At 38.1% G+C, this 27944-nt stretch overlaps 2 protein-coding genes across 2 annotated transcripts; one reads left to right on the forward strand and one right to left on the reverse strand.

The window, feature by feature from the left end:
* Nucleotides 1-61: 61 nt before the first annotated feature.
* nudt9 (nudix (nucleoside diphosphate linked moiety X)-type motif 9) lies at nucleotides 62-7845 on the reverse strand. Its single transcript, XM_053514078.1, has 8 exons — nucleotides 7678-7845; nucleotides 5095-5325; nucleotides 4921-5010; nucleotides 4736-4822; nucleotides 2874-2985; nucleotides 2575-2721; nucleotides 2393-2477; nucleotides 62-1181 (listed from the first exon to the last, which is right to left on the reverse strand). Exons 1-8 carry the CDS (start codon nucleotides 7767-7769, stop codon nucleotides 1036-1038), a joined length of 990 nt encoding a protein of 329 aa, XP_053370053.1. The 5' UTR covers nucleotides 7770-7845; the 3' UTR covers nucleotides 62-1035.
* Nucleotides 7846-11206: 3361 nt separating this feature from the next.
* Nucleotides 11207-27764, forward strand: mapk3 (mitogen-activated protein kinase 3). Its single transcript, XM_053514543.1, has 9 exons — nucleotides 11207-11634; nucleotides 12905-13087; nucleotides 13440-13629; nucleotides 14671-14787; nucleotides 14898-15012; nucleotides 16813-16944; nucleotides 20991-21100; nucleotides 21952-22081; nucleotides 25287-27764. The coding sequence occupies exons 1-8, from the start codon at nucleotides 11399-11401 to the stop codon at nucleotides 22069-22071; spliced, it is 1203 nt and encodes a 400-aa protein (XP_053370518.1). The 5' UTR covers nucleotides 11207-11398; the 3' UTR covers nucleotides 22072-22081; nucleotides 25287-27764.
* Nucleotides 27765-27944: the final 180 nt, after the last annotated feature.

A 27944-nucleotide genomic window follows, 5' to 3' on the forward strand; every position in this document is an offset into this window, starting at 1 on the left:
AATAAGCTAATACTTTTAACAATCCATAAATTCTTAGAGGAAAAAAAAAAACACACACAAATTGTTTTTGTTCCATTGCTTTTCATTGGTGTTAAATACATTGTTGATCATTTATCAAGTTAGAACAAGTTGTTCATTATAATAATCTTTCCCCAGGTCCATACACATGCAGGAATGTAAGGTGTACATCTGTTTGTAATATCCTTACCAAATAAAACAAAATTGATTAATTATGTTAATTACAGTACATTAAAAAAGAACAAACTCCAAAGCCATGGTATGCAGTGGAAAAGAGGTTTTAGTTCCCAGCGGTCCCAGAAACCCCAAGCACAATTCATTTTAGTGCCTTCATTACTCTAAAACACAATTCATGTCATTGCCAGAATTAAAAACCTTCAATAAAACAGAATAAATTAGTTAAAAAACTTAAAAGGGTGATTTTAAACAATAGAGAAACTTCCAGGGTATTTATTATAGCAGTGACACGATGTTGAGTGGTTATTTGTACTTAAGGAAAAAAACTCATTCAAACATCTTAAATAATTCCTCCTTATTTTTTAATTAGTGTTAAGATACACACATACAGTATATAATAACTAGAAGATTATATACTAAGCATATCAAATGATTAGTGAGATGTTCCTTGGCTGTCCTTTCCACAATAAGCATACATTAAATGAGTTCTGCCTGAAACTTCTTTGGGTGTTTATTAGACTTATGTCTGACTTCTGAGAAGACCATTAGAACTTGTGTCTATCAGAACATGTCTGAAATGATTCATTTTGGACGCAATTAGAAATGCCTGAAGTTTGTTTCAGTAGTTTAAGTACTTCATGAACAAAAGCAGTTTCGGACTGGGTTTTTAACAATGCAAAGTGCAAAAGAATGCAACAGTGCCCAATGAAGAGCCAGTCTACAAGCGAAAACTTCATGCCCGCTTTAATCAGTAAATGTTTACTCTACAGCACAATTTAAAAAGATAATTATTATAGCGTTTAAACGCTATCTCGGAAGGCACTTGTAACTTCCCTTCATTTACCAATGTGCATTTCTTTCCTCCGCTACTCTCTGGAGAAAATCAGAGTGACTGGCGTACAGGGGCTGAGAGGAATCGACGTCGCACCAGGTCACCTGTCCTGCATCGTCACCTGCTTGCAGAGGCAGCTCGCTCACACTGTCACCTGAGCCACAAGAAGAAACAGACTTAAGAGACTGTAGTATTTTAAGTTGTTTTCATTCTGGGTTCATTTCACAGCAAGGTCACGTACAGCAACAGTCAGGCTCAGTGGGTAAAGTCTCATCACTGGTTTATCAAAATCTGTAACCAAAGTAATCTCTCAGCGCTCCATCCCAGCATATCTCAGGATCGAAATCGGTCAGATCAGCTAGCTTGCCAGTTGGGACTGGAGCCTTATAATATTAACTGTTCTTTAGCAAATATAAGTAGCTAGCTAACTTTTACCGTCAGTTTGAAGGATACACTATGCTGCCAAAAGTATTCACTCGCCTGCCTTCACATGCATATGAACTTGTCAATGCTCTGCTGTTCTCTGTGTATGTAGTCAGATTAAATGTCACATTGTGTATTAAATAAGACTTAAATAACTTTCTAAAGTATACAATCTTTCTCTTTTGAAAGTCAAACACTAATATTTCATTTTGCCATCTTCAGCTTTGATTACAGCGCATAACGTGGTGGCCAGTCATCATGCTTATATGTCATGCTTACATTTCCTGGAATATGCCCATGCCATCAGGGAAGAAAAAAAAAATATACAGTGATATGTGATAACCTGGTCATTCAGTGCATTTTAATGTTGCTAAACCTAGACCTGACCAAATGAAGCAAGCCCAGATCCTAACCCCTGCCACAAGAGGTTTGTACAGTGGGCACTATGTATGATGGTGGCACCGCTTCATGTGCTTCTTCCTTACCCTTAAGCACCCATTGCTCTGGAATAGGGTCAAGCTGGACTCAACAGGCCAAACATGACATTTTCCATCGCTCCAAAGTCAAATCTTCATGCTCCTTAACCTATGCCTTTTTTCTGATTAGTTGTCTGAATTTTTCTCATTTTCTGAAACAGGTTTTCTTATGGCCACATTACATTTCAGTTTCAATCCTGTGAGTTCTTGTCACATTGTGGATGTGAAAATGCTCATAGTTTTATTATAAAACATAACTGTGGTTTCTATTCTAGTTTTTTTAGAACTTACTGCACCAAGTGTTGAAGTGCTCACCTATCACAGTTATTCATGTTTCATTTTTCTTTTATTTATTTTCTAAAGGGAAGGTAGTTTATACTCTCATAATTGTGCTGTTTTTCTGCAAAATAAAAAACATTTTGCCTTGAACGTATATGTATATTGTTCGATGCAATCTATCTATTACCTGTTTCATCATGAAAGTTAACAGCAACGGTTTCCATCCATGAATTGTCTGTGTTTCTTGGGTCATCAACATAACCTTTATACACCTAAGCAAAAGAACCAGCACAACTCTGTAAAGTACTGCAAGAAGACTTGTGTTTGTGTGGTCAATTTTATATGTACTGTGTAAAGTTCATTTCTAACCTGAAACCCAGGTGATCCGAAGAGCTTTGAGATCCGCTCATAGACCTGTTTGCGCTCTTCTGGAGGAGCCTGGAGAGAGTTCAATGCTTCCTCTGAGAATTCTCGCTGCAGAGTCTGAGACACCCGCTCTCCTGGGTCAACCATACCCTGAACAGTATATACATAAATATATATATATATATATATATATATATATATATATATATATATACACACACATACACACACAGTAGCTCAACATATCTGGTAACATTTCTACTGTACTGTATGTAAATAAAAAAATTTTATGTTATACCGACCCCCGGGATGGCCCATTCTCCACAATCTTTCCTCTTAATGGACACAAACTGCAAGACAGTTCGTTTTGAGACGGCATGAGATACAGGCTTGCCTGTAGAGTCCCGCTTCCACCTAGGACAGAGAAGAGATGAGCCTATGCATGAAAAACTAAAGACTCCTAAGTAAATGTCTCATCACAAAATACAATATGAATTAGTGGTTGAATTTGAATTTTCTTTTTTTTTTTTAATTAAGGGATGGTGTGTTCAAGTATTCTTTTTTTGGCTTGGGGGGGAACTACAATTAACCATACAAAATGATTATAAAATCTACGAAATAATTTGCAAATAAATTCTTTAAAAATCCTACAATGTGATTTTCCTATTATGACAATTACAGGCCTCTCTCATCTTTTTAAATGGGAGAACTTGCACAGTTGGTGGCTAACTAAATACTTTTTTGCCCCACTGTATTTATACACTGTATAAAAAAACCCAAATGGATGAATAAAAAATCCTTAGAAGAACAAAAGGGGGCCCTCGCACACTATGATGGCAAAGTCATAGAGCTTGAGTCCTAAATATTATTAATAGTATATTCTTTTCCTGAAGTGTGTATACATTTTTCAGCTGACCATATGGGCGGGGGGTGCAAATAATGTACAGACAACTCCCGGGAGTCACCCCGTCGTTGATGCGATGCGAGGCATATGTTTTTCATGTTGAAGTGTGCAAGACATTTTTTGGGCCCCATTTATTTCAGTCAGACCATAATTCCCAATGCAAAATCCATTCTTTATAAAAGTCATGTGCTCCTTCGTCTAGTCATAGGTATATTATAAGCTTTTGCATGGAGTCTAAAACCTCTCAGGAGCAAATGTCTGGTACAAAATCAATACGTCGAGTGCATTACGGGACGCACTTCAACTGACGGTTAATGTGATAATGTGAATTCTGATCTGTTTATCCTTTCTAAAAGCATTGAGAGTGCTTGGTGAACTCTGGACAGGTCATTGGGGATGCTGTGAAGTGTCCATCCAGTCAGTGGTCTATACAGAGTACTAATGTGAAAATTCTCTCAAATTGTGCATAGTGCTACACACGGGGGGGACAAGGGTACTAAATGATCTTTCAGAGTAAAAACTCTAAACACTGGAATGGTACCATTAAAGATAGATCACTTACAAAAATTAAGTGTACCCTTACTTACATTTTAACCACAACTATTGTACTGTCTAAGTGTTTGTTGCGGAGCAGCTGTCATTGGATAAAATGTGATATTTTTTCCAATGAATCAATAAAAATGCGAAAATATGAAGGGCACCAGTGGTTCTTAAAATAGGGGCCATAAATTTCATTTTTAAAACCAGTGAAAAGCACTATAACATTTACATTTCTTAAATTGTTTTGTGTACAGTTACTCAGAAAAAATGAAAGGTACATGAAAGGTACAGTATTATTTCAGTGGTAGCAAATAATTCTGTTATTTGTCAACACATATGTTTTTAAGTGTGTATGTCCCTTATTTTGCTGGGTTAAGATTCGTGGTGATGTACCTATATATCATCATTTAATTCAATTTACATAAAGTTTGCAGATTTTTTAATTATTATTATTGTGGAATTGCCTTTTTCTGTCTACATCCAAAATGAGGAAAGATCAAACATAACTCAATAAGTTGAAGAATCGATCTAGCTTAATGAAGGACAAAATTATTTTAATAACAAAAAAAAATCGCTGCACTACATGCTGTGCTCCATGGCAGAATGTTTTTATTCTAGAAATTATTTATTCTAAATTATACTTTAAGACTTTTTATAAATTAAAATTCTACTTTAAGAGTGTCTCTACATACATCTCATGCAGGAACACCTGTTACCTACCTGGTAACTATGGGATCTGCAGCATGGTTCGGACCCCACCTACCAAGCAGTCCCTGTCCATTCAGCCCAGTTCTTCCTTGAGGGTTACTGAAAGAGGTTTAAAAGGAAATGGAGTCTGAGACAGCTGGGAGAGAAAGAGAGAAACCTTGTGTAAAATCGCAGTAAAAATGACATGCTTGTCTTACAGCGGATGACCATCCTGGATGATGTAATCTCCTTCATAGCTCCTCCTATCCACAGACCCGTCAAGAGCGTTAAACCTTGGAGAAAAAGAACTGAAACATAAATGGCTCCATTAGTGGCTGAAATATCGATAACATTCCATTTAAATGGAGACACTCACTCACTCACTCACTCACCCGATGTCTGGATCTGCCCAGGCAGGTTTATTTAGCACAGACGGTGCGGTATAGTTCACAGGACTGTATTCGGGCCAGGGAGTCTCCCAACTTACTTTATCATCTGGAACAGGGAAGCGCTGTGTGTTTGAACCGGGGTACAATTTGCAACGAGCTTTGATATGTGTTGCAGACGACATGGAGACAGAACTTAAAGTGCAGACACTTGATAGTCCGGTGTTGATGGATTTACTGGGCACAGATAAAAAAATGCAAGTCAGTTTTTATTTGTGCGAGTGAAAGAATGAAGCTGAACCATAGATCAGTCATTAATGTTGATTATTTTGCTTTAATATAATTTCTGACAAGTTTCATCTGTAAGATTTAAACTAATGCTCTAACTTTTTGTAAGTCGCTCTGGATAAGAGCGTCTGCCAAATGCCTAAATGTAAATGTAATGCAATCTTTCTGGAGTAGCAGCTATAGTAAGAACTGGTTGCTGTGGTAACCACTGTAATGTATACCAAACCAAATACTGTGGTTTTCTGTGACGAGACCTTTTTCCCACTTATGAAAGACATCTTCAGTGTAAGCACTTTGCAACTTAAAAAATTCAAGAGGATTAGGTTTTGGAATTTCTTGCTAACAATACAAGTTGTGGGGTTTTTTTTGGTGTATTATTTAAAGATAAAGTAAAAGGGCTGACACCTCAGAGAGCTGTTTTGAAGGCTTTACAGAGAAAAGCCACATCTCGATATCAACTGTTCAAAGGAGATTAAAGAATATTTTGAAATATAAGTCAGGAAAGAAAACAGAATTATAAGGTGTGTCCAAACCTTAGACTGGTAGTGTATAAGAATAAAAGGAAACCACTTAAGCTGTAAAAGGATGGAAATGGTGACACATCAATGCTGTATTAAGCCAGTGGTTTTCAACCTTATTCCTTATACTTGATTAGTTCAATAAGGTGTCCTGGGAGCTGAAAAAACACTAAAATGTGCAGGACAATGCACAACTCCAGGACAAAGTGTTCTATAAATTTGCCCTACCCATAAGTCTCTCCTACCCACGCATGCACATACCATATATGTGTCATGTTTCACTGCTCTAGCGCCCCACCCATTACTCTATACTACTCCCAGCGACTTGTTAAGTAACATTTTTTATTAATTGTTTGTGTTTTTTATTGCACATTTTATTTCATGTGCAAGGTTAATGTAATAACGCTAAATCAACATTAAAATACTACCTGCTATATTCTGATAACATAAAAAACTATATGTAACAAGCGCTAACAGTATGTCAGGAAATTTTACCTTGATAAAAATTGGGAATTGCTACGACTATTCAAAACTACACTGAGGATATAGTAAGAAAGTAATGTGGACTGGTACAGTATAACTAAGATTTTTGCTACGGCTAGAAAATTCTTGTAAGGTAAAAAAAATAAAAAATGAAAGAACATCGTAGTCAAAAGGTTTCAAGACGAGTTTTGTAGCATGCCAACAGATGGAGGCACACGGCTGCCTGCACACTGACTGTCATAAGTCAGTGTGCCAAAATACATAGTCCTGAATACATCGGGAGCTGAACAACTAGTGCTATTCTAACCATGTGCGCTACTACCTTTGCTATTTTATCATGGTATCAGCAAGTTAGAACAAATGTGAACATAAAATTTTGTGTTTGAAACTGAGCAAATCTGCCACAGAGACAATTGAAATGATTCGGCAAGTTTATGGAGATTCTGCAATGAATTGTTCGAGGTGTTTTGAGTAGCACACCCTCTTCAAGAGCAGGAGAACATCACTGGAACACGACGAGAGATCAGGAAGACTTTCAACGAGCTCAACACCTGAAAATGTCAGAAACATTCAGCAACTTGTGCATGATGGTCATCGGAGAATAACCCACACCATTGCTGCCGTTGTCGGTGTCTCATGCGAGACAGTCCAGGAGATCCTCACGAGTGATTTGAACATAGTGCTCTTGTGCTGGCAAATTTGTCCTCAGGAAGCAGACAAAACATCGCAAGTCAGAAGCAGACAAAACATGGCATCGAAGTGTGCCAAGCACTCCATCAGTGTACCGTGGACAACCCGTCCTGCGTGATGAGGATCATTACCAGTGACAAAACTTGGTTGAATGGGTACGACCCAGAGACGAAGCAACATTCCTCACAGTGGAAAAGCCCATCATGTACAAAACCGGAAAAAAAGCGAGGCAGGTCTACAGCTTGACCAACTGCACGCTTATGGGTTTTTTCGACATTCGCAGCTTCCCCCAGGGGCCAGGCAAATTCTACAGCAAATTCTACTGCCAGGTTTTAAGGCGTCAGAAAGAGGGCATACAGAGCTAATATTGAAACTTTTTAATACCACCTTATGTTAGAGTATAAGCTAAATGAAGAAACATCAGGTCAGGGCAAGGCTGTTAATAATTGGGGAAAATATCCAAATGAACCTCTGGACCTGATCACACCCATCTGTCATTGATTAAGTTAACTTATTTGTCTGTGACTGAATAAGATCTACAGGCCACATTACACTGTATATAAGAGGAATTCTTAGTATTTATACTAACAATTTAATTCTAGAAACTTACCAGAATCCACTTGCACGAACGGTGAACGGTAGCGTCACTAGTGTAAAAGCAATATGCACCGAACTTGTCCAATTTCCAAATACAAGTTTCATCACAAAACGCCTGCAGTATCCAGGAAGTAAACGCTAGCGACCGTGGAAATGACTCCTCCTCCTTCCATCTGCAGCAACCCTCAAGCGTGGAGCGGGAAATATTCACACTGCGCATGCGTGCTACTGTGGCGCATGCGTACATTTTATTATGCGCTAAGCATAACGCCTATCACGCTTCCGGATTTGTACTGCGCATGCGTTTAGAACTGTTTTTTTTTTTTTCTCTATATATAAGATTTTGTTTGGTGTTTTTCTTTAACACAGGGATTGCAAAATAAATGTATTATTATTATTATTATCATTATACAGAATAATACAAAAACATAAAATGGTTAAACAAATTGTCCAAACAGCTTCAAAGAGAATGAACCTAATTTTTCTTTTTTTGTATTACCTATTCAATATTGTGTGTATTTTTTTTTTCATGTATTGTGTTATTGGAGTCGTTTCGGTCGTCAACAAAACATTCAAAGACAATATATATATATATATATATATATATATATATATATATATATATATATATAGTGTCATAAATATGTAATAGACTTTACCTACTAAAGCTGTAAATATGTAAATATAATGACTTTTATTATTTGTATAATAATCACTTCTATAGGAAAATGTAGTCAGCTACAGCAGGTCTTTGGTAGGAGTTTGGTGTTTTTGTGTTAAGAGATCATTTTTGTCCTAGGGTACTTTCTTAAGTTTTCCTATTATTTTTTATTTATTTATTTTAAGGTTGAGGGTTCAATTCTCACCTTCGGAATGCGCATGGAGTTTAGGCTCCCTACTGGGGTCTAGGTACTCCAGGTTCTTCCCACAGTCCAAAGACCTGCAGATTAAGCTAATTGTCCTTTCAAAATGTTGTATAGTGTGTGTGTGTGTGTGTGTGTGTGATAAATGGGCACCCTGTGCAGTGTTTACCTTGCTTAATGCCCCAAGTCTCCTGTCGTAGGCTCCAGGCCTTCCATGAACCTGTACAGGATAAGCAGTATAAAAAATTATAAAGGGTGAAAGTGAGTGATATTTTAGTATCTATTCGATTTCTGTACTTTAGTAACCTGTTTCAATGTCCCCATTATAACGTTCTTAAAAGCTGAACCAAACTAATTGCATTTTGTTTAATTTCTGTAAACTTCTTTGATATAGTTCATTTGTGTGATATCGTTTTTGAAATAACATCATTAACGCACTATAAAAAAAAAACTTAACAATAAATATATAAATAGTTAATTTCCCCTAAGAACGCATTATTGAACGCTGCGTGTTACTCGAAGCTTTATTACAGAGGCTGTGGGCGACACCTCCTGGTAAAAAGATGTAGTGCAGTCAAGTCTTTTTAAATTTCAAGCAAAGGCACAATGTGAATATATTATTAAACGGTTGTAATTCTGTTAATGGTGTATGTCAGGCGGTAGCACTACTACCATAGTGCACCAGGGTTTTGCTTTTTTTGCATGGATAATTTTGGGCTGCACAGTGGTGTAGTGATTAGTACTGTGGCCTCACACCTCCAGGGTTGAGGGTTCGATTCTCACCAATTTAATTCCCGGGACTATTTGTAAATGTGGAGTGTGTATATTTTCCCCATGCTTGGTGGGTTTACTCTCATAGTCCAAGGACATGCAGGGTATGCCGGTTTTCCTTTTCAAATGCCCGGATTGTGCGAATGAGCATGTGCCATCTTGTTCCCTGTGATGGATTGGCACTCAGTCCTGGGTGTACCTTGCTTATTGCCCCGAGTTCCTTGAGATAGATTTCAGGTCTCCCACAACCCTGTGTAGAATAAGTGGTGTTGGTGGATGATTGTGTGTAAAGCTCCCGCAGACAGATGCATCTCTTCCACAAGTTAATGATAAGTTATCTGATCAGACATTCAACTTGCTGAATGTTCATTAAATTAATTGCACTGGGCTGCGAGCCACTTCAACCACAATCGTCATTTGATCAAGAGTTTCATTACTGTAATGTGCTTGAAGACTTGTGCAAATGTGAATTAATTCACAAACAATTTCATCACGTCCTGGTTTGACCTGAATTCCCCACATAGTCTTAACGCACATTCTGTGCAGCAAAATGGCTGCTGGTTTCTTCAGTTTCTTTGCAGCTTCTATAGGTGTGGCACAACCAGACTTACTTTTTCATGATGTTGCCGAAATGTTGTGCCTCTATATAATGTCGGAGACAGGGTTTATCAGGTTTATTTGTGATGTAGCTTCAGGCTTTTATTCGGAACAAGAAGGGGTCATACCTGATAATAATAATGCATACATCTGTCTGGTGATTGTCTTACCAATCCTTGGTGGGTAGAGAGAATATTTGTTTTTGGAATTTATCATTTAATTTACATTAGGCTTTTAGCGCTTATCCTACTGCTGACATTTTTGGACCAAAAGTGACCAGTTTGAACTTAAAAGTTCTTACCACTACCAATTAAATGTGGGAGAAAAAAGGTTTGAACCACTAGCTGCAGTTAGAACTGCTTGGATTAGTTGGATACTAGCAGTGACATACGAAACAAACAAAAATTATTTAAATAGGATCAGGTGTGATTCCTGATTGGTTTGAATGAAGGCACTGGTTCTTTAGGCAGCAAGGTGGCTCAATGGTTAGCACTATCACCTTGCACTTCCAGGGTCCGGGTTAGATTCCTGCCTGGGGGGCTTGCATGGGGTTTGCATGTTCTCCGGATGCTTGGTCCAAAGACATGCGGATAAGGCGTCCAAAAATCACCTGTGTGAATGTTCGTAAAAAGGAGAATAAATACAATCGGCTTAAAGTAATGGTAATCACCACTGGCCTCCTCAGTCCCTAGTTGGACTTTAGACATTCGATGGATGAATGGATGGAACGGTTCATTATGGATAAGGCTAAAGTATTGGCATGAGGATATTATGCTTGATTTAAACATCAGATGAGCACTTACTCACTCATCGTCTATAACGTCTTATCCTGTATAAAGGGTCGCAGGGCGGCCTGGAGCCTCTGCCAGGAGTACACCCTGGAAGTGGTGCCAATCCATTGCAGGGCTCTCACACACTTTTGCACAATACAGGGCGATTTGGGAACGCCAGTTTTCCTAAAATGTCGTTGGACTGCAAGGAAACCTGAGTACTTGAAGGAAACCCACCGAGCACAGAGAGAACACACAAACTCCATGCACACAGACCCTGAGGCAGTAATTAGCCCCTGAAGGTGCAAGGACAAAGTGCTAACCACTTTGATAGGCACGCTTATAAAATAATAATCATCATCATCATCATCATTATTATTATTATAAACGCCCTGCCAGGCCTTGCATTTAAAACGCCCTGCCATGCCTCGAGCGCATGCGCAGTATGGCAACTGGCCTGAGGAGTATATTTTCACGATGCGCGCCCCCGCGTAGTACAGGAGGAAAAATCCGCGTTCACTAGGCCACACACACAGTGGCGCGCACGCACTCGTGTCGACTTTATCGAAGCAAGGGGGCGCGCTTTATTGACTCTTGTTCCACTGGCAGTTCAAGTGCGACGTCCAAAGGAGCCACGCTCGTTCACGGAAATAAACGACGCTTAAAACAGTAGAAGGCCCCCCTCCACACGACCGAGCGCCGGGAACCGAACGGGATTTAGTGGAGCGGAACGATGGCGGAGTCGGGCAACAGTGCAGCAGCAGCAGCAGCGGCGGCGGCAGGAGCAGGAGGAGCCGCGGGTTCGAACGGCAGCGTCGCCGATGCTGGAGGAACAGCCGCGCCCGGTGGAGCCACTGGAGCCGCGGGATCTAAACCTGGCCTGGAGTCGGTGAAAGGACAGAATTTCGACGTGGGCCCGCGTTACACTGACCTCCAGTATATCGGGGAAGGGGCTTACGGGATGGTGTGGTAAGACTGGAATTGAGATGAAATCTTATAAACACATCAACACATAGGCGAGGTGCTAACCAGTAACATCAGGCTTGCTAACTTCTCTCCTCCAGCATGCTAAATCGTATGATCAAAATAACACTGTGTTGGGGTTTTTACTTCTTTCTAAACATTTTTATGATTATTATTTTTTTTATTATAATTTCTTTAGTCTAAACCAAAGCAAGTCGTCATTTTAAGTCGTTTATTTACAACAGCAGATTTGGGGCGGCTCAACAAGTTCGCTCGGTGTAGCACATTAGCGCTTAGCATGTCCACAAACTAGCCTTTAAAAACAACAACGTTACTGTTTATTCAGTAAACAACATGCCTCCTAAAATATACGTTACCAAAGCTAACTTGGCTGTTTATTCTGTCACCATAATTAGCCTCGTTGCTTTGATATCATTTCGCAGATAAGACATGCCCTGTTTGTTTATAATCAACACCCACAAGTGACAACTGCTTATTAGTTATTTATTTATTCATTAATTTATTATTATTATTTTTTTTTTTTACAGATTTTTATTCCTCAAGGTTTAGAAATAGTTGGGTATTTAGCAAGTTATTCCGCAAAGCATGAAGACAGGAAGCCAAAGCTGCATGCTAGCTAGTACATTAGCCTTTAGCTCTTTGACATGTCATTATGTCGAGTGTAAGGCGTGGTTGTGGTGGCATTGAAGCTGTGTGTGTGTGTGTGTGTTTTAACTTACTATTAAAAGTTTCCATTAGGTATGAAAGCATTGAAACTAGTCATTTAAAAAAACAGAATTTTTGTTCATTATATTTGTACAGATGTGTGGTGTTGTCATGGAGATTAAAATGTTCTTGTTATCTTTACTCTTTTGAGATCACTAGCTGGTGTTATGATATGATGATAAGATAAAGATGTGTGACTAGCGTTGAGTTCTCAGTTATCCCTATTTGTGGCCCGGAGATCTAAGATAAGTTATACCTAACGTTTGTAAATAATCTGTAAAGCCTTGCTTTCTCCCCCATCCCCCCTTTGATAGTCATGTAGTGATGGTTTGGAATAAGCTTGTTTTTAAAAATAATCTTACAAAACATAACGGTTTATTGTCTGTTTTAGTTAAAAAGAAGATTAAGTATAAATTACTCTTTTTTTTTTTTTTTTTTTTTTTTTTTTTTAAGTGTCTATTTAAAACATCACTGCACTGATCTTATGTCACTTGGAATGTATTTCTAGTTTTTCATTTGTGTGGCCTCTTTCTTCCCTCCCTGCCTTTAGCTCTGCTTTTGATAATGTCAACAAGCTCCGAGTTGCCATTAAGAAGATCAGCCCGTTCGAGCACCAGACGTACTGCCAGCGCACACTGAGGGAGATCAAGATCCTGCTGCGCTTTCGCCACGAGAACATCATCGGCATCAACGACATCCTGAGAGCGCGCCGCATCGACTACATGCGTGATGTGTATCCTTACCCGAGCGCTCGGCCACGCCTGGAGAGCCAGGCTGCACTGCGATGAGGAGTCAGGTTTCCAATCATTGTCCTAAAGAGCACTGAGGCCCGAGGGTTGTGCTCTAGAGGTTTTACGTGATTACATTTATGCAGCTCTTCGGCATGGTCAGAAATGAGAGAAATAAAACGATTGCTTTGCGTTCTGTCTTTCTGTACTGTTTGAGTTCACGTCCAAATCTCAACTAATGCTTAAACATGCATTTAAAATAGCAATTAAAAGAGTGTGTGTGTCCCTGACCTTATTCAGGGATTATCCCTGTGAGCTTCTGTCAAGTCGATGTGTTAATTCCTTGACCGCCTGCAGCTACATCGTCCAGGACTTGATGGAGACGGACCTGTACAAGTTGCTGAAAACCCAGCAGCTCAGCAACGATCACATCTGCTACTTTTTGTACCAGATCCTGCGTGGGCTGAAGTACATTCACTCTGCCAATGTCCTCCACAGAGACCTGAAGCCCTCCAACCTGCTCATCAACACCACTTGTGACCTCAAGGTCAGAGCCAGTTCATGAGGAGTGTTTTCTTTTTTTTATATATGTTTATAGCTAGATATATTTTTTTTTTGTGCAAGGTTGTCAATGGTGTTTGTTTAGAGGACAAACCCTGCTCTTTGTGCTCAGTAATTCAAAGGTAAGCGGAAGCCAGAATAATGTGTACTAGCATAATTCCACCAGTCACGGGAAGGAGGCATCTCTATTTGCTTGTCTTGCATGAACGTTTAGGTATTCGAGCCTGGGCATGTTTTGTGTTTGTGTCTTCGATGCACAAAAGCATTACTTCTGTGGTTACCTTCTTGATTTGTTAACATTATGATGTTTAAAATGTATACATAATATAACAATGACTATGGTATTATGTAACGTGTACATACTTGTACATACGGCAGGCTTTACTTTTTTTGGCTACTCCCATTTCATATAAGGAATCCCTTCTAGGCCACGCCCACAAGACAAGCTTTAGTCCCATCAATTCCATTACCAAATCCACATTGCTAATAATTTATCAAGACATGACGGGTAAAGACAAAACCTAAATGCGTTTAGGTTGCCTCCTGGGCAAGCCAGTGCTCCAGGTTGCCACCCAGTCTTGTTTTATACAGACTGAAGAGATCTGAACTTCAAACCAACCCTTCTAATGTAGCACGGCATTTGCATCCTTACCTAAAATAACAAAAAAAAAAAAAAACATGTCTCTGACCGATAAATCTGCTTGTTGTCTTTATTTTCTCTCAGTATGTTTAACCATGAGTTTATTGCATGTGGTAAACAGACCAGTTGTATAACAGTTCTGCTCAGTTTTGTTAAAGTTCCCAAATAAATGTTTGTTCCTGATTCTAAAAACATAGCCAGTCATTAGCAGTTAATGTAACGTCTCATGATTCTTACACAGCTTTTCTTTAAAATCATTTTAAATTGGCCATGTTTTGTATAAACAGCCAGAGCTTTTTTTGGCCAGAATTACTTTGCATGAGATTGTCATTCTTGAATAGCTTGCGAGCCTCATTTTGTATTGTATTATCATTTCTCTGTTCTCAGATCTGTGATTTTGGGTTGGCTCGGATAGCCGACCCCGAGCATGATCACACTGGATTCCTGACGGAGTACGTGGCCACTCGCTGGTACCGTGCTCCAGAGATCATGCTCAACTCCAAGGTGAATATTCTTCTGTGCTTCTGCACGTGTATATGTAGGAATCTAAATTTATGTATTTTGTAAAAAAAAAAAAAAAAAAAACTGTCTTTCTTTTGTTTTTTGTGTGTCAGGGCTACACAAAGTCCATTGATATCTGGTCAGTGGGTTGCATTCTGGCTGAGATGTTAAACAATCGGCCCATTTTCCCAGGAAAGCACTATCTGGACCAACTCAATCATATACTTGGTAAGGTAGTATGATTGCACATTTCTGTTCTCACTAGTTTGCAGCCTCCCAAGTTTTCTCTGAAAAAAATAATCACATAAAACTGATCATTTTAATTTGTTGATCCTGTAACAAGACAACAATCCATAACGTGAAGAAAAAAAAGTCAAATCACAACAATTTTATAAAACTCTAAATCGCAACATCACACTATGTACCTTATGTATCTGTATTTAGATATGCAATGAAAAGTGGTTGCCCACCAACAAATTAATGCTGTGAATAATGTCCTGGAACATACATCCTACAACAGAAATTTTCACAGAAGATTTTAAGAGCAGAACCTCCACCTAAGCAGAGCTAATATATATATATATATATATATATATATATATATATATATATATATATATGTATATGTATGTATATATATATAAAGTAAGTTATTAAGGGTAAGGGTATTAAACATTCTCAGAGTTTAAAACATGTACCCTAGGGGAAATATAGGGGTACAGATATAAAAAATGTAACTGGTTGTGTGCAAGAATTAGTTACTGTCAAATATTTATATCACCTCTAAAGAAATATTAACTGAGGTGATTTTTACTTCTCGCAGTTTCTTAATATTTAATATTATAATGTACATCAAAGAGAGGAAACGTGTAGCAATGTTATCGCTATAAATTAAATTTGGCCTGATTTTGCATCAAGTGTATGCAAACATCTTGCACTCAACCATGTGAGGCTTAAACACTTCGACTATGAAATGAATGCAGCTGCTGTTGATTTGCTGCTTTTTACTTACAAGGTCATGGTTCAGGTAAAGAAATATATATATAATAATAATGACACACATTTTCCACTGGCCTCAAATATCATCAGCCATCAAAGACATTTTAATGTCCAGGTTTTGCTACGTTAGCCCTGTAACCCCAGTGCAAAGGTGATGCAGCTCTCATGTAATGGAATATATTGATTGCATGTTAATGTTGTGCAAACTGCAATGCTGAAGTTCACACATTTCTCTTAAACCACATGGCGTTGTTAGATAACCTCAAACAGGCTTGTGGTTTCTGACACTTCAAAAAAGGGAACAACGTTGTAGTGGTTGGCATTACGATCTAAGAAACATGCAGTATAAGTTTATATGATTCAAATCTCTTAGTTTTAAGTTAACACAAATTCAAAAAGTGTCTAATAGTCTGATTTTGGTTTGTTTGGTTTTTTTTTTTTGTGGTGTGCAGCATTTTTTTTTTTTTTTTTTTTAAGTGTGCGGCATTTCACTTCAAGTGTGGCCTTTTTTTAACTAAATGTCATTTTTATGTTGGGATTAGATTTATATCATTAATTACCACAGGAACAAAGCAGAAAGGGCTTTTTGTCTTCAATAATAAAGTTGTGCAGTCCAGTAAGAGTAGCACAGAGGCAATGGATATGTTAAATAAAAAATGTGTGTGCATTATGCTTAATAAATAAATAGTATTATTTATTAGTATTTATTTATTATTAGTGTGTACTTTTATGATAAAACAGTAAATCTGTAAGTTAATAAAACGTTAAGTTATTTCCAGTAGCAACTCTCAAAAATGTAGCAATGGTTTTCCTATTTATATACCAGACGTTAAATATTAATTTCAGAAAATGGAGTGTGAAAGAAGTAAGAACGCTGTATAACTGACTTTATTTTAAAATAGTTTAAAACTTTGGCCTTAGTCATGTATCGTGAACCTAAAATAAACCAGATTAAAGCCAAAATTTATACATTGAACAGTGCTGGTGTAAAAACAGTGCCTTTTGTAAAATGTACGCATGTCTTTTCAGGTGTTCTGGGTTCTCCTTCTCAGGAAGATCTAAACTGTATAATCAACATGAAAGCCAGGAACTACTTGCAGTCTCTTCCACAGAAGCCCAAAATCCCCTGGAGCAAGCTCTTCCCCAAGGCGGATAGCAAAGGTACACACGTGTATATGTTTATGTAGAACTATGCTATATACACGCATGTCAAATGTTATGAGCTGCCTCTCATTTCTTTTAAAATTAAGTGATGTAAATTACATTAAAGAAATGGGAGTATTTATTATAATTATTTTATACTGTGACGGGCTGTTCATGTAACAACCTTAGTAGCAACCTCTTTTCCCCTCTCGTCTGTTTCAACCATGTTTGTTCAACATTTAGCATCACCAGTATACTAATCACCGGTCTGATCACCTATCATTATCCGCACCTGTTTTCACACTGGTTCATGCCTTAAGTTAATTATTTTTTTTATTTTTATGCTTGGATGATTCATAGGTCACTGTGTGGCTTAACAAACAAAAAAACATTTCTATGAAACTTCTCAGGTACTAAGTAAGTTGAAAGCCAAAGAAGTCCTTCAGAAAGTCTCGAACTATTCTTCAAAACTACATTAACATTACATACATAAAAATTGAGGAAATGCAAGATAATCTAGGTTTTCGGAAGTTAAATATTAAGAAATGAGGGGTGGCTCAAAACCTTTGCACAGTATTGTGTGTGTTTGTGTGTACACATACACAGTAGCAGCCAAGTTTGGACACACCTTCTAATTCAATGGTGTTCCCTGATTTTTTTATTTATTTATTATTATTTTTTTTTATTTAAATTAATTCCTATGTTGTAAAACAACATTGAACAGTTGATTTGAGATGCATCTGCTACTTATGCTCTGTAAATCCTTCATAACGGCTCTAATCTGAGGTGCTGATTGTTAATTGGTGATTTCTGAGGCTGGTAACTCTAAATAAACTTCTCCTCTGCAGCAGAAGTATGTTTTGGTCTTGTTTCCTGAGATGGTCTTGATGAGAGCCGGTTTCATCATGGTGCTTGATGGGTTTTTCAAATGCACTTGACAAAACTGTTCTTGCAAGAACTATTTCAAAATAGTCTTTAAATAACAACAGATTGTTTTTGCTGTTGTTAGTTAATTGCATAATTCCATATGTGCTACAGTACTTCCTAGTTCATGGTCAAATCTCTGGTAGTTTTCTAGAATGTAGTGTCCAAACTTTTGACTGGTATCGTAGATAGTGCATATGTTTTTGCAAGCATAAAAAGTATTGTGTGGTGAGATCATGACTTCAAGAGAAACTCTTGTCATCAAATCATTATTATCCTGCAAAAATATACCAAGAATTATTTGTTTTGTTGTTGTACTTTTTAATGAGCCAGACAGTGTATAAGTCTAGAATCATTGACCGGTGTGTGTGTGTTTCAAACCCTTTTATTCTATATCACATTAGCAGTCATTTGGCTGGTGCACTTGTCTGAACTCGATTTTCTTGCTTGAAAGGTGTGCTGACTCTCAGTCTGTGCTTTTGCTTTCTGTCGTGATGAATAAAGAATGTTTTGAGGTCATTAACATGAAATGCAGTCCGTCGATGTATCAAGTATTTCAGTATCAAGCTGGGAGTAACCCTTTGAAGATTTTAAACTGAGACCATGAGAGAAAATACATGGTCCAGCAACAGATGGACTCAAATGATTGATTGGAGTTATTGAGCCCAAAATGTGCCCAGAAAACCACACCATTACGCCATCTGCACCAGCTTGGATTGTTAACACGAGGCAGGTTTCTGTTTATGGATTCATGCTGCTGGTGACAAATTCTTACCCTACCATGTGTGCGCCTCAGTGGGAATTTAATAGAAAGATTTATCAGTCCAGCCTAGGACTGGACTATCAGTCCAGCACTGCATTTTAAGATGCTTTTCTGCTCACCATAATGGTTCAGAGTGGTTATCTGTGGTACTGCAGCCCTTTTGTTAGCTCGAACCAGGCTAGCCATTCTCCATTGACTTTTCATCTCAACAAGGCATTTCTGTTCACGGAACTGCAGGTCACTGGTTGTTTTGTTTTTTTTTTTTCTTTCCTTTTTTCCTTTATTGCACAATTTTAAGTAAGCACAGATATCAGGAGATCAGCAGTTACAGAAATGTTTAAACAGGTTGTCATGCTATGGGGGGAAAAACACTGACCTTTTTTTTTTTTCTTTCCCCCATTCTGATGGCTGATATGGCCCATACCCACATGACTAAATGCAACGCACTGCTGCCACACTATTGGCTGATTGGATGCTGGTGTTCTTAAACGAAGTGTCCAATGTGTATACGGTACTGTGCAAAAGTCTTAGGCACCATATTATATGCTGTACCAATTTTGTTATATGTTTATCATGTCTGCATAATTATGTACAAAATCATTTATTATTTCCATATATAACTTAAAAAGTAATAAATAAATAACATTTACAGTAAAATATATGCATGGCTGTAAAGAAAAGAAATATATAGTACAAGACGGACCAGTTTTCAGATGAAAAAAGAACACCTAATGTACTCTCCTAACAAAGTTACCAGAAGAACTCATTCTCCAGCTAGCTCAGTAAAACCCAAAAACTGTTTTCTTATGAACTGCACAAATCTGTGTCTAAAACTCCTGATTTTAAGCAGAGTTTTTACTCCAAATATTGACTGTTTATTTTATTACTCTTTATTGCCCTTTATAGAAGTTTCTTTTATGCAGAAATGTTTTCAAAAGCATCTTTTGCTTATGCCAAGACTTTTGCACAGTACTATATAAGTTTTACTGAGCTTGCTGGAGAATGAGTTCTTCTGGTAACTTTGTCACACTCGCTCTTTTCTATTTTTATAAAATCCCAGGAGCGTACATTAGGTTTGTTTCCATCTGAAAACTGATTTGTCTTGTACTATATATTTTTTTCCTTACAGCCATGCATATGTTCCCCTGTAATGTTATTTAATTATTTTAAGTTATATATGGAAATACTGAATGATTTTGTGCATAATTATGCAGATATGATGAGCGTATATAACAAAATTGGTACAGCATATAATATGGTGTCTAAGACTTTTGCACAGTACTGTATGTTCAGCTTTGATCATAGCAGGTCTGTGAATTTATTAAGAAGAACAACAATCATAGGAACCTGACTTGTTTCCCTTTTTTTTTTTTTTCTCCTTTTTTTTTTTTTTTTAAACCACTGGGATTCTGTTGCAGGAGTCACAACGTGTACAAACAGGCTTTCCGTAATGGATGGCATGTAGTTGTGATGGTAGTATCATGGCAACGTTCTACATAGTGGTTTTTATTTTTCAGTCCCAGTGAATCACGGTATTGTCTTTAAGAGGGCTTACGGTCTGACTAACGTTACAATTACATCAGCACGGTTCAGCTGCACTTATGCTAACGTTTAATAGATCTTTAGCGTTTCCAGGTAGAGCAGTACTGAAAGCACGATCCTGGTCTTTCTTTACAAGTGACTGTGGACACCTTAGACATCTGTGCAGCTGTAAATGCATATACATATGCACATACCGTGTGTAATGTGTACCCTTTCGAGAGTAATTAAGATTACCGTTGTAGGTCTTGGAGTGGTCTTGTTCTTTATCTGATTGTCGTGTGTGTGTGGGCGTGCGTAGGAGTATGAGCTAGATGTGGCTGCATGCAAATGGTGAATATACTGTGCACATGTATCAGCACTGCACATTGCATAAGGTTTTAATGTTACTTCATGTTATGCATCATGGTTATTTATATTTCTATTTGAACTGAGAGTTTAACCAAGCATTTGCAAATATTAATATTTACTTTATTTGTAATGTATAATAACAATTCACATAATAGTGGTCACTCTGAGCATAGAAAGTCTCTCAGAAACTGGCAGTCAGTCAAAGCAGGTCTGCAGGACTAAACAGTTGTGGTTTAAGTGAGGCAACCAGTCATAAGGAGGATATTAAATTTAAATGTGTGTGTGTGGAAATTTTAATGTGTTTTTGATTTGTATAATAAATTCCGCTTATACAGTAAAATAAAAAAGGTCATTGTGATATAATTTTAGGAAGAAGCCTCATTGACAATGTTTGTTACCTTCACCAAGCAATACAAAGGTAATATAACCTTAGCGTTGATGTTCCAAAACAAATCATAGTTTTTCTGTCCTGTCTTTGTATGTTTAGCTTTGGATTTGTTGGACCGCATGTTGACCTTCAACCCCATCAAGCGTATAACGGTGGAAGAAGCACTTGCGCACCCTTACCTGGAGCAGTACTACGACCCCACTGACGAGGTACTCCGAAACGCTTCCCTGCCTTTTACTCTGTAAACTTGTTACTGATCGCCTGAGCATAAAAGCTGCATTTGTGCTGTGAAAGCTCTGAGGCGACTGCTGTCCTTCATCCCACACTCAAGCTGCAGTAAAAATGAATTAGGAATGGATCCCATTGTCTTAAATGTGTCCTTTTATAACGTCTAGAGCCCTCTGCTGTCTAAAAGGATGAATTACACAATTGGGGAACGTGGGGGGGAGCAGTGTTGAAGGCGGAGCTAGATCAGAAACTCATCCAGAAACAATACATTAACTAAAATTATGAAACAAGGTCAGAGATATTGTGTGGCAGGAATGAGAATATGTTTCTGTCAAAATCTTTAGAGGAAAAGTTGTTTGGAAATTATTTTGTAAAAATAGAAGCTGGCCCTAAGGTAAGTAGCGAATAATTAACCGTCACAATAAGTGACGGCGGGGGAACATAGATTCAGTGATGTATCGCCACAATGACTAACTTTTTAAAATAGATAAAAAAAAATAGGTCTTGCGTTTAAAAAGGTGAAACATTGCCATTTCTATATAAACCTACATGTGGCACGCTATTCTATTCACGCATTAACAGACAGCAAAGTATCCTGTGTGGTCTAAGCAAGTTATTTGCTAAGCTTGTTTACAAAATTTGAAACAATAATAATTGAATCAGAATATTTTTTAAAATGGTTATACTAACGTAATCGCAATACAGATCGAATCGGCGCCTAGGTATCGTGATTATATCGTATCGAATAGCTCCTGGTGATTAGAGTAGGAGGACAGAACGTTTAAATAAAGTATGTGGAAATTTTCACATATTTTTGTTTGTGTGTGTGTAGCCGGTGGCTGAGGAACCTTTCACTTTCAACATGGAACTAGATGACCTTCCTAAAGAGAAGCTAAAGGAACTCATCTATGAGGAGACAGCACGATTCCAGGCCAACTACCAAGGCTCCTGAGGGAAGCAAGGTAACCCTGACATAAAAATAAATAAATAAATCAGGAAATTGTTGAGCTAGCAGTCAATAGTGTGAATTGAAACATCTCATTTAAGGTAGGGCTAGTCAGTCAGGTGTTGTTTTTTGTTTTTTTATAAATAAGCCACGTTCTGTATCATAACATACAGTCATGTGAAAAATTTAGGACACCCTTTGAAAGCATGTGGTTTTTTGTAACATTTTTAATAAATGGTTATTTCATCTCCGTTTCAACAATACAGATAGATTAAAGTAATCCAACTAAACAAAGAAAACTGAAGAAAAGTCTTTTCAAGATCTTCTGTAAATGTCATTCTACAAAAATGCCTATTCTAACTGAGGAAAAAGATAGGACACCCTTGCCCCTAATAGCGAGTGTTACCTCCTTTGGCTGAAATAACTGCAGTGAGACGGTTCTTGTAGCCATCTACCAGTCTTCGACATCGGTCTGAGGAAATTTTACCCCACTCCTCAATGCAGAACTTTTTCAGCTGTGAGATGTTTGAGGGGTTTCTTGCGCGTACAGCCCTTTTCAAGTCACCCCACAGCATCTCAATGGGATTCAAATCTGGACTTTGACTTGGCCATTCCAGGACTCTCCATTTCTTCTTTTTCAGCCAATCTTTGGTTGATTTACTAGTATGTTTTGGGTCATTGTCATGTTGCATGGTCCAGTTCCGCTTCAGCTTTAATTTTCTAACTGATGGTCTCACATGTTCTTCAAGCACCTTCTGATACACAGTAGAATTCATCGTGGATTCTATGATGGTGAGCTGACCAGGTCCTGCTGCAGCAAAGCAGCCCCAAACCATGACACTTCCACCTCCATGCTTCACAGTTGGTATGAGGTTCTTTTCTTGGAATGCTGTGTTTGGTTTACGCCAAACATGTCCTCTGCTGTTGTGTCCAAATAATTCAATTTTGGACTCATCTGTCCAAAGAACATTATTCCAGAAGTCCTGGTCTTTGTCAACTTTATCTCTGGCAAATGTCAGTCTGGCCTCGATGTTTCTCTTGGAAAGCAAAGGTTTCCTCCTTGCACACCTCCCATGCAAGTTAAACTTGTACAGTCTCTTTCTGATTGTAAAGGCATGTACTTCTACATCAACAGTAGTCAGAGCCTGCTGTAGTTCTCGAGATGCCACTTTAGGGTTTTTGGAGACCTCTTTTAGCATCTTGCGGTCTGCTCTTGGGGTGAACTTGCTGGGGCGACCAGTCCTGGGCATGTTGGCAGTTGTTTTGAAAGCCCTCCACTTGTAGACTATCTTCCGGACAGTGGAATGGCTGATTTCAAAATCTTTTGAGATCTTTTTAAATCCCTTCCCAGACTCATAGGCTGCTACAATCTTTTTTCTGAAGTCCTCTGACAGCTCTTTTGTTCTCACCATGGTGCTCACTCTCACTTCAACAGTCAGGAGCACACCAAACTAAATGTCTGAGGTTTAAATAGGGCAAGCCTCATTCAACATGCAGAGTAACGATCTACTAATTATGTGCACCTGGTGTGATATACCTGTGTGAGATCTGAGCCAATTTAAGAGGGAATACATGTGAGGGTGTCCTATCTTTTTCCTCAGTTAGAATAGGCATTTTTGTAGAATGACATTTACAGAAGATCTTGAAAAGACTTTTCTTCAGTTTTCTTTGTTTAGTTGGATTACTTTAATCTCTCTGTATTGTTGAAACGGAGATGAAATAACCATTTATTAAAAATGTTACAAAAAACCACATACTTTCAAAGGGTGTCCTAATTTTTTCACATGACTGTATATTTGCTGGTGAATGAGGGGGAAAGCGGGTGGGCATACAAAGCTAAGTTTAGGTTAATGCTGTGGATACACTACACAACATTAGTCAGGATCTTGTATAGGGTTATAATCGTGGCGTGCATGCCCTAGTCTGCAGCTAGTTGGCACAGAAATCTGTAAGGGGTACAGCCTCGAATCGACATGTGTGGGAGGAGAACAAACTGAGAACAGACGTATCAAACATGCATAGTATACAGTGGGCACCAACCTGGACAGAGAATCCACACCGTCAGTAACCAACGAACAGAGAGGAGGCAGGATCATTCACTCCCTGACTCTTTAGCCTTTGTTTATTTGTTCAGTCATTTATTCATTATTTATTTCTTATGTGAAGGTTTTTTTTTTATAAAAAAGAAAGAAACAAATACTGTGCATGTCTCTGCTTGTGTGAGCATGCGTATGGTGAAACATAAGTCCACCATGGAAGTGAAGTAAAGTAAATTTAAGTCACGTGCACAGAAACGTGCCGTTTGCTTTCTGAGCTGATTCACATTATAAAACTTCTGCTGCCTGACTTGCATTCATGTTTGTTTGTTTGTTCTTCCTTTTGAAAGTTTACTCTTGCTCCCGAGCGTTCTCGTTTGTTTAGTTGGCCTCAGTTGGAGTGACATGTCGTGTAGTGTATCATGATTCCTCATCTGGTCTCGTTAAACATACTGTATGATTCACCGTTTTTGTTTGTTTGTTTTTTAAGTCGTCATAAAATATATAATCTGCAATCTAAAAGCCGGTCGGTTAGTACGGCTGATATATATACTTCCAGTCATTTCAGCATCGTCTAAAAAAGTCGTGAAGTGTATCCACAGCTTCATTTTTTTCTATTGTCCCAGCATCACCTATAATATTGCAATCTGCAAGAAAACATTCATCTATGGCATTGTGACACTGCTGTTGTTCTCGGTAGAGAAATGTGCATTGTCTTAAATTATTTTCTTAGGGTAGTGTAACATGTCAAGCTAGCTAGCCCAGGAACAGATGCCGTGCAGCTGTTATGTGAGAGAACTTTAAGCTTTAGAGACATTGAGGTTTTTATAGTCTCAGTAGTGTTTAAATTTTCCATCATAAATCACTGAACTTTGATTACTGCTTCTTATGTTTTCTAAATAATCAACGTCCGGTTTATTCCACTGTTATGGCATTGAACTCTTTCTGGTTTTCTGCCACGGTCGCTTGCGGTGGTCCAAAATTCCATCACTGCTCATTTGGATAATTAAATGAAAATTAGCCTTCTAGCTTCTGTTGTTCCAACTTGACTCAAATGCAGAATAAAAGTCACGATTTAATCTCTTATTAATTTCTTATAAAGTCACAAAATAAAGTGTAAAGCTAAATACGAAACTGTGATTCTGTGTACAAGTTTTAACAATTTTTTTTTTCCTTCCTATTTAGCACCCAAGGAGAGCACCCAATCCACGCTAAGGCTAAGAACAAGATAACTCCAAACAAGCTACAAAAGATGTACACATATGATATTAAAAAAAAAAAAAACAAAGGAAAAAAAAGTACATGGAAAACTTGAGCGTTTTTCTTTTCTTTCTCTCTCGCCTGGAGGCTCTGTTTGGGTTTCTACCCTGCTATGTTAACACCATCGAACGGGGGCAGCTGTGTCCACCGTGTCGCTCCATGCTGCGCACAGCCCCTACTCTTTTACTCTTTCTGCTTGTCTTCTGCTCAGACTGTTGTTGTTTTTTTTCCCTCTCATCCTCACACACTCTCACTCTCTCATCTTGTCACATTTGGCCTGCAATCAGTCTATTGTTTATGCCATTAAACGGAGAAAGAGCAGAGAGGGAGCGAACGAGCGAGCATATCGTTACTGTGGGCTCTGGCTGGGTGTGTACATGTATGTATATGTACTCCCCCCCCCCCCCCATACTATCTGAGTATTGTCTGTGCAAGATCCGTTTGTACACTGTAATTTGAATGTTATGATTCTTTAAAGAAGTGTGTTTTGTAAGTGGAGAGTTTATATTTGAGTATTTGTTAGATATTTTTTTTTTTTTTTTTTTTTTTTAAAGAAAAAAAAATTTTGAGAAGCCAGGTTGGTTTTCCTTGTGCGCTTTTGTGCTCCAGATTGTAAAAGCCAATGCTGGTAATTCTAAAAAAAAAAAAAAAAAAAAAGGAAGATATACAGGATGAAGATGTATAGAACTGAATCTTGCTTTATTTACTGTACCATATCTGATTCCATTGGTGTGTTTTTGTATTTTTTTTTTCCCCCTTCTCAAACGCTCTCGCCAGTGTCCTTGGAAAATGAAGCCATCAGTATCATAAAACTCAAATATCATCCCCACATCCCTTTTTTTCTTCTTTTTGTATCTGTTTGTCACATTGTACACATTGTATGTTCATTTCCTCGATGTTCCTTACTGTGTAGATCATCGCCCAGTTGTTCACTCGTTTTTGATTGTGTTGCTCTTGCTCTTAATAAGGATAAGCATATTTTTTTTATTTCAGGTTTTAACCGCTGATCCGTTGACGCCGCTTTCCTTCAGCATTCCTTTGCGTTCTTTCTCCTCACACGTTGCCAGTTGAGGAGGCATAGCCAAGCCGAGCGCTTTCAGAGCCATAGCACACACTCCTTCCCCCCTGGTGATGTCACAATTTCTTCAAAAAAAAGGGCTTTTTTCGACGGGGCTTGCTGACCTCAACACCTCTCTCTCTCTCTCTCTCTCTCTCTCTCGCCTGTGATCGGCTGACCTTGTGATAATGTAGTCTGTGACTGGCTGACTTTGCATGCACCAAATCACAGGTAGTATTTCCTATTCTCCTGCTCGTTCGAAGAAGTGTTATTGCCTCGTTTGTTTCCTGCAACCGATTAAACGCCTGTATAAACAAAACGCATATGTATGCTTTTTGTATAGCGCCGATGAGGAAAGCTAGCTCTAGATGAGGGGAGTGGAGAAATTTTTCTAAAAAATAAATAAATAAATGGTCTTGATTTCTGCACCGATGTTCTCTAATAATGTTGTTGATTATACCTGTGTGGGGGAAACAGAAGTGCACTCTACAGCATGTTTCATAAATCTGTTGAATTACGTTCTTCAATCTGTGCACCTGCACTTTTGTCTCACGACCAAACACTTCATTTGATTTCCTGTCTTCTCGTTATAGAAACTTTTTTGCTTGACAGAGACATGACAGAACTCTTGTAGTACTTGGTCTATTTTTTTATTTTTTTTCTCCTCTGCTTTTTTCCTCTTGCTTTGCTGGTGCATTGTGGGACAGGAAGGCACAGATGGTTGGGCTGCCTCCCCATGTCTGTGTCCGCATGTCTGTCTGTTTCAGCTATGAGCTGCTTTTTCCTCTGCTTCCTCTCGCTGCGTGGAACTCCGAGCCGAGGGGAACAAATCATTACCAAGGAAAATTTGTTATGCCGCGTTGTTGTTGATGTATTGCTTATTTACAAACGGGACCATAGGGACTGAACAATCACACAGCACACAACTTACAGATATCCATCACTCACACAAAGCAGTATATGATTCGAGACCTACAAATGAGGCAGATTTACTAATGTCCTTTTAATGGCTGTTCTTATAATTATTGCTGTTATATTGACGAGTCGTTTTTTTAAGAACTGAAAAAGGGATGTAAAACTTTTGTCTTTTTTTTTTTCTTTTTCGTTTCTCTGTGTGCGTGTGAATTAATTGGGTGTGTCGTCACTCTGTCGGAAATCTATTTCCCCCCCTGAATCTTTTAAGGATTTATTTTAAAAAGATGATTTAAAGCTATGAGTAGATTGTCAAGAAATATGAACCATGGATGGTTTTAGTGTATGTACATGCTTATGGGTATTATGAATTAAACAGTTAACAAAGAAACAGACTTATATACATATATTAAATAAAATTCCTGATACTGTAATTTTGGTGTGTTGCATTTTTCCCTTTCTTTAGATGTTGTTACATTAATGTTGCAGAAGACATCAGTGTCTAATTAAGCTTTTAATTTTCGTATCATTTTTCAGTAGATTTTGAATGCTTTGGGGGATATTAAAGTGTTTTAATATTGTATAGTATTAATGTAATGCTAAGAATTATCCAT

The sequence above is a fragment of the Clarias gariepinus genome, chromosome 16 (assembly GCF_024256425.1).
Source record: "Clarias gariepinus isolate MV-2021 ecotype Netherlands chromosome 16, CGAR_prim_01v2, whole genome shotgun sequence".
Lineage (NCBI taxonomy): Eukaryota > Metazoa > Chordata > Actinopteri > Siluriformes > Clariidae > Clarias > Clarias gariepinus.

Excerpts from the sequence above, each read along its gene's own strand:
- nudt9 (XM_053514078.1), bottom strand. The coding sequence starts at position 7,769 with ATGAAACTTGTATTTGGAAATTGGACAAGTTCGGTGCATATTGCTTTT. Across the intron at positions 4,823-4,920 it reads ATCCAGGATGGTCATCCGCT|TAACCCTCAAGGAAGAACTG; the intron begins GTAAGACAAGCA and ends AACCTCTTTCAG. Across the intron at positions 2,478-2,574 it reads TCGGATCACCTGGGTTTCAG|GTGTATAAAGGTTATGTTGA; the intron begins GTTAGAAATGAA and ends TCTTTTGCTTAG.
- mapk3 (XM_053514543.1), top strand. The coding sequence starts at position 11,399 with ATGGCGGAGTCGGGCAACAGTGCAGCAGCAGCAGCAGCGGCGGCGGCA. Across the intron at positions 14,788-14,897 it reads AGATCATGCTCAACTCCAAG|GGCTACACAAAGTCCATTGA; the intron begins GTGAATATTCTT and ends TTTGTGTGTCAG. Across the intron at positions 15,013-16,812 it reads CCAACTCAATCATATACTTG|GTGTTCTGGGTTCTCCTTCT; the intron begins GTAAGGTAGTAT and ends ATGTCTTTTCAG.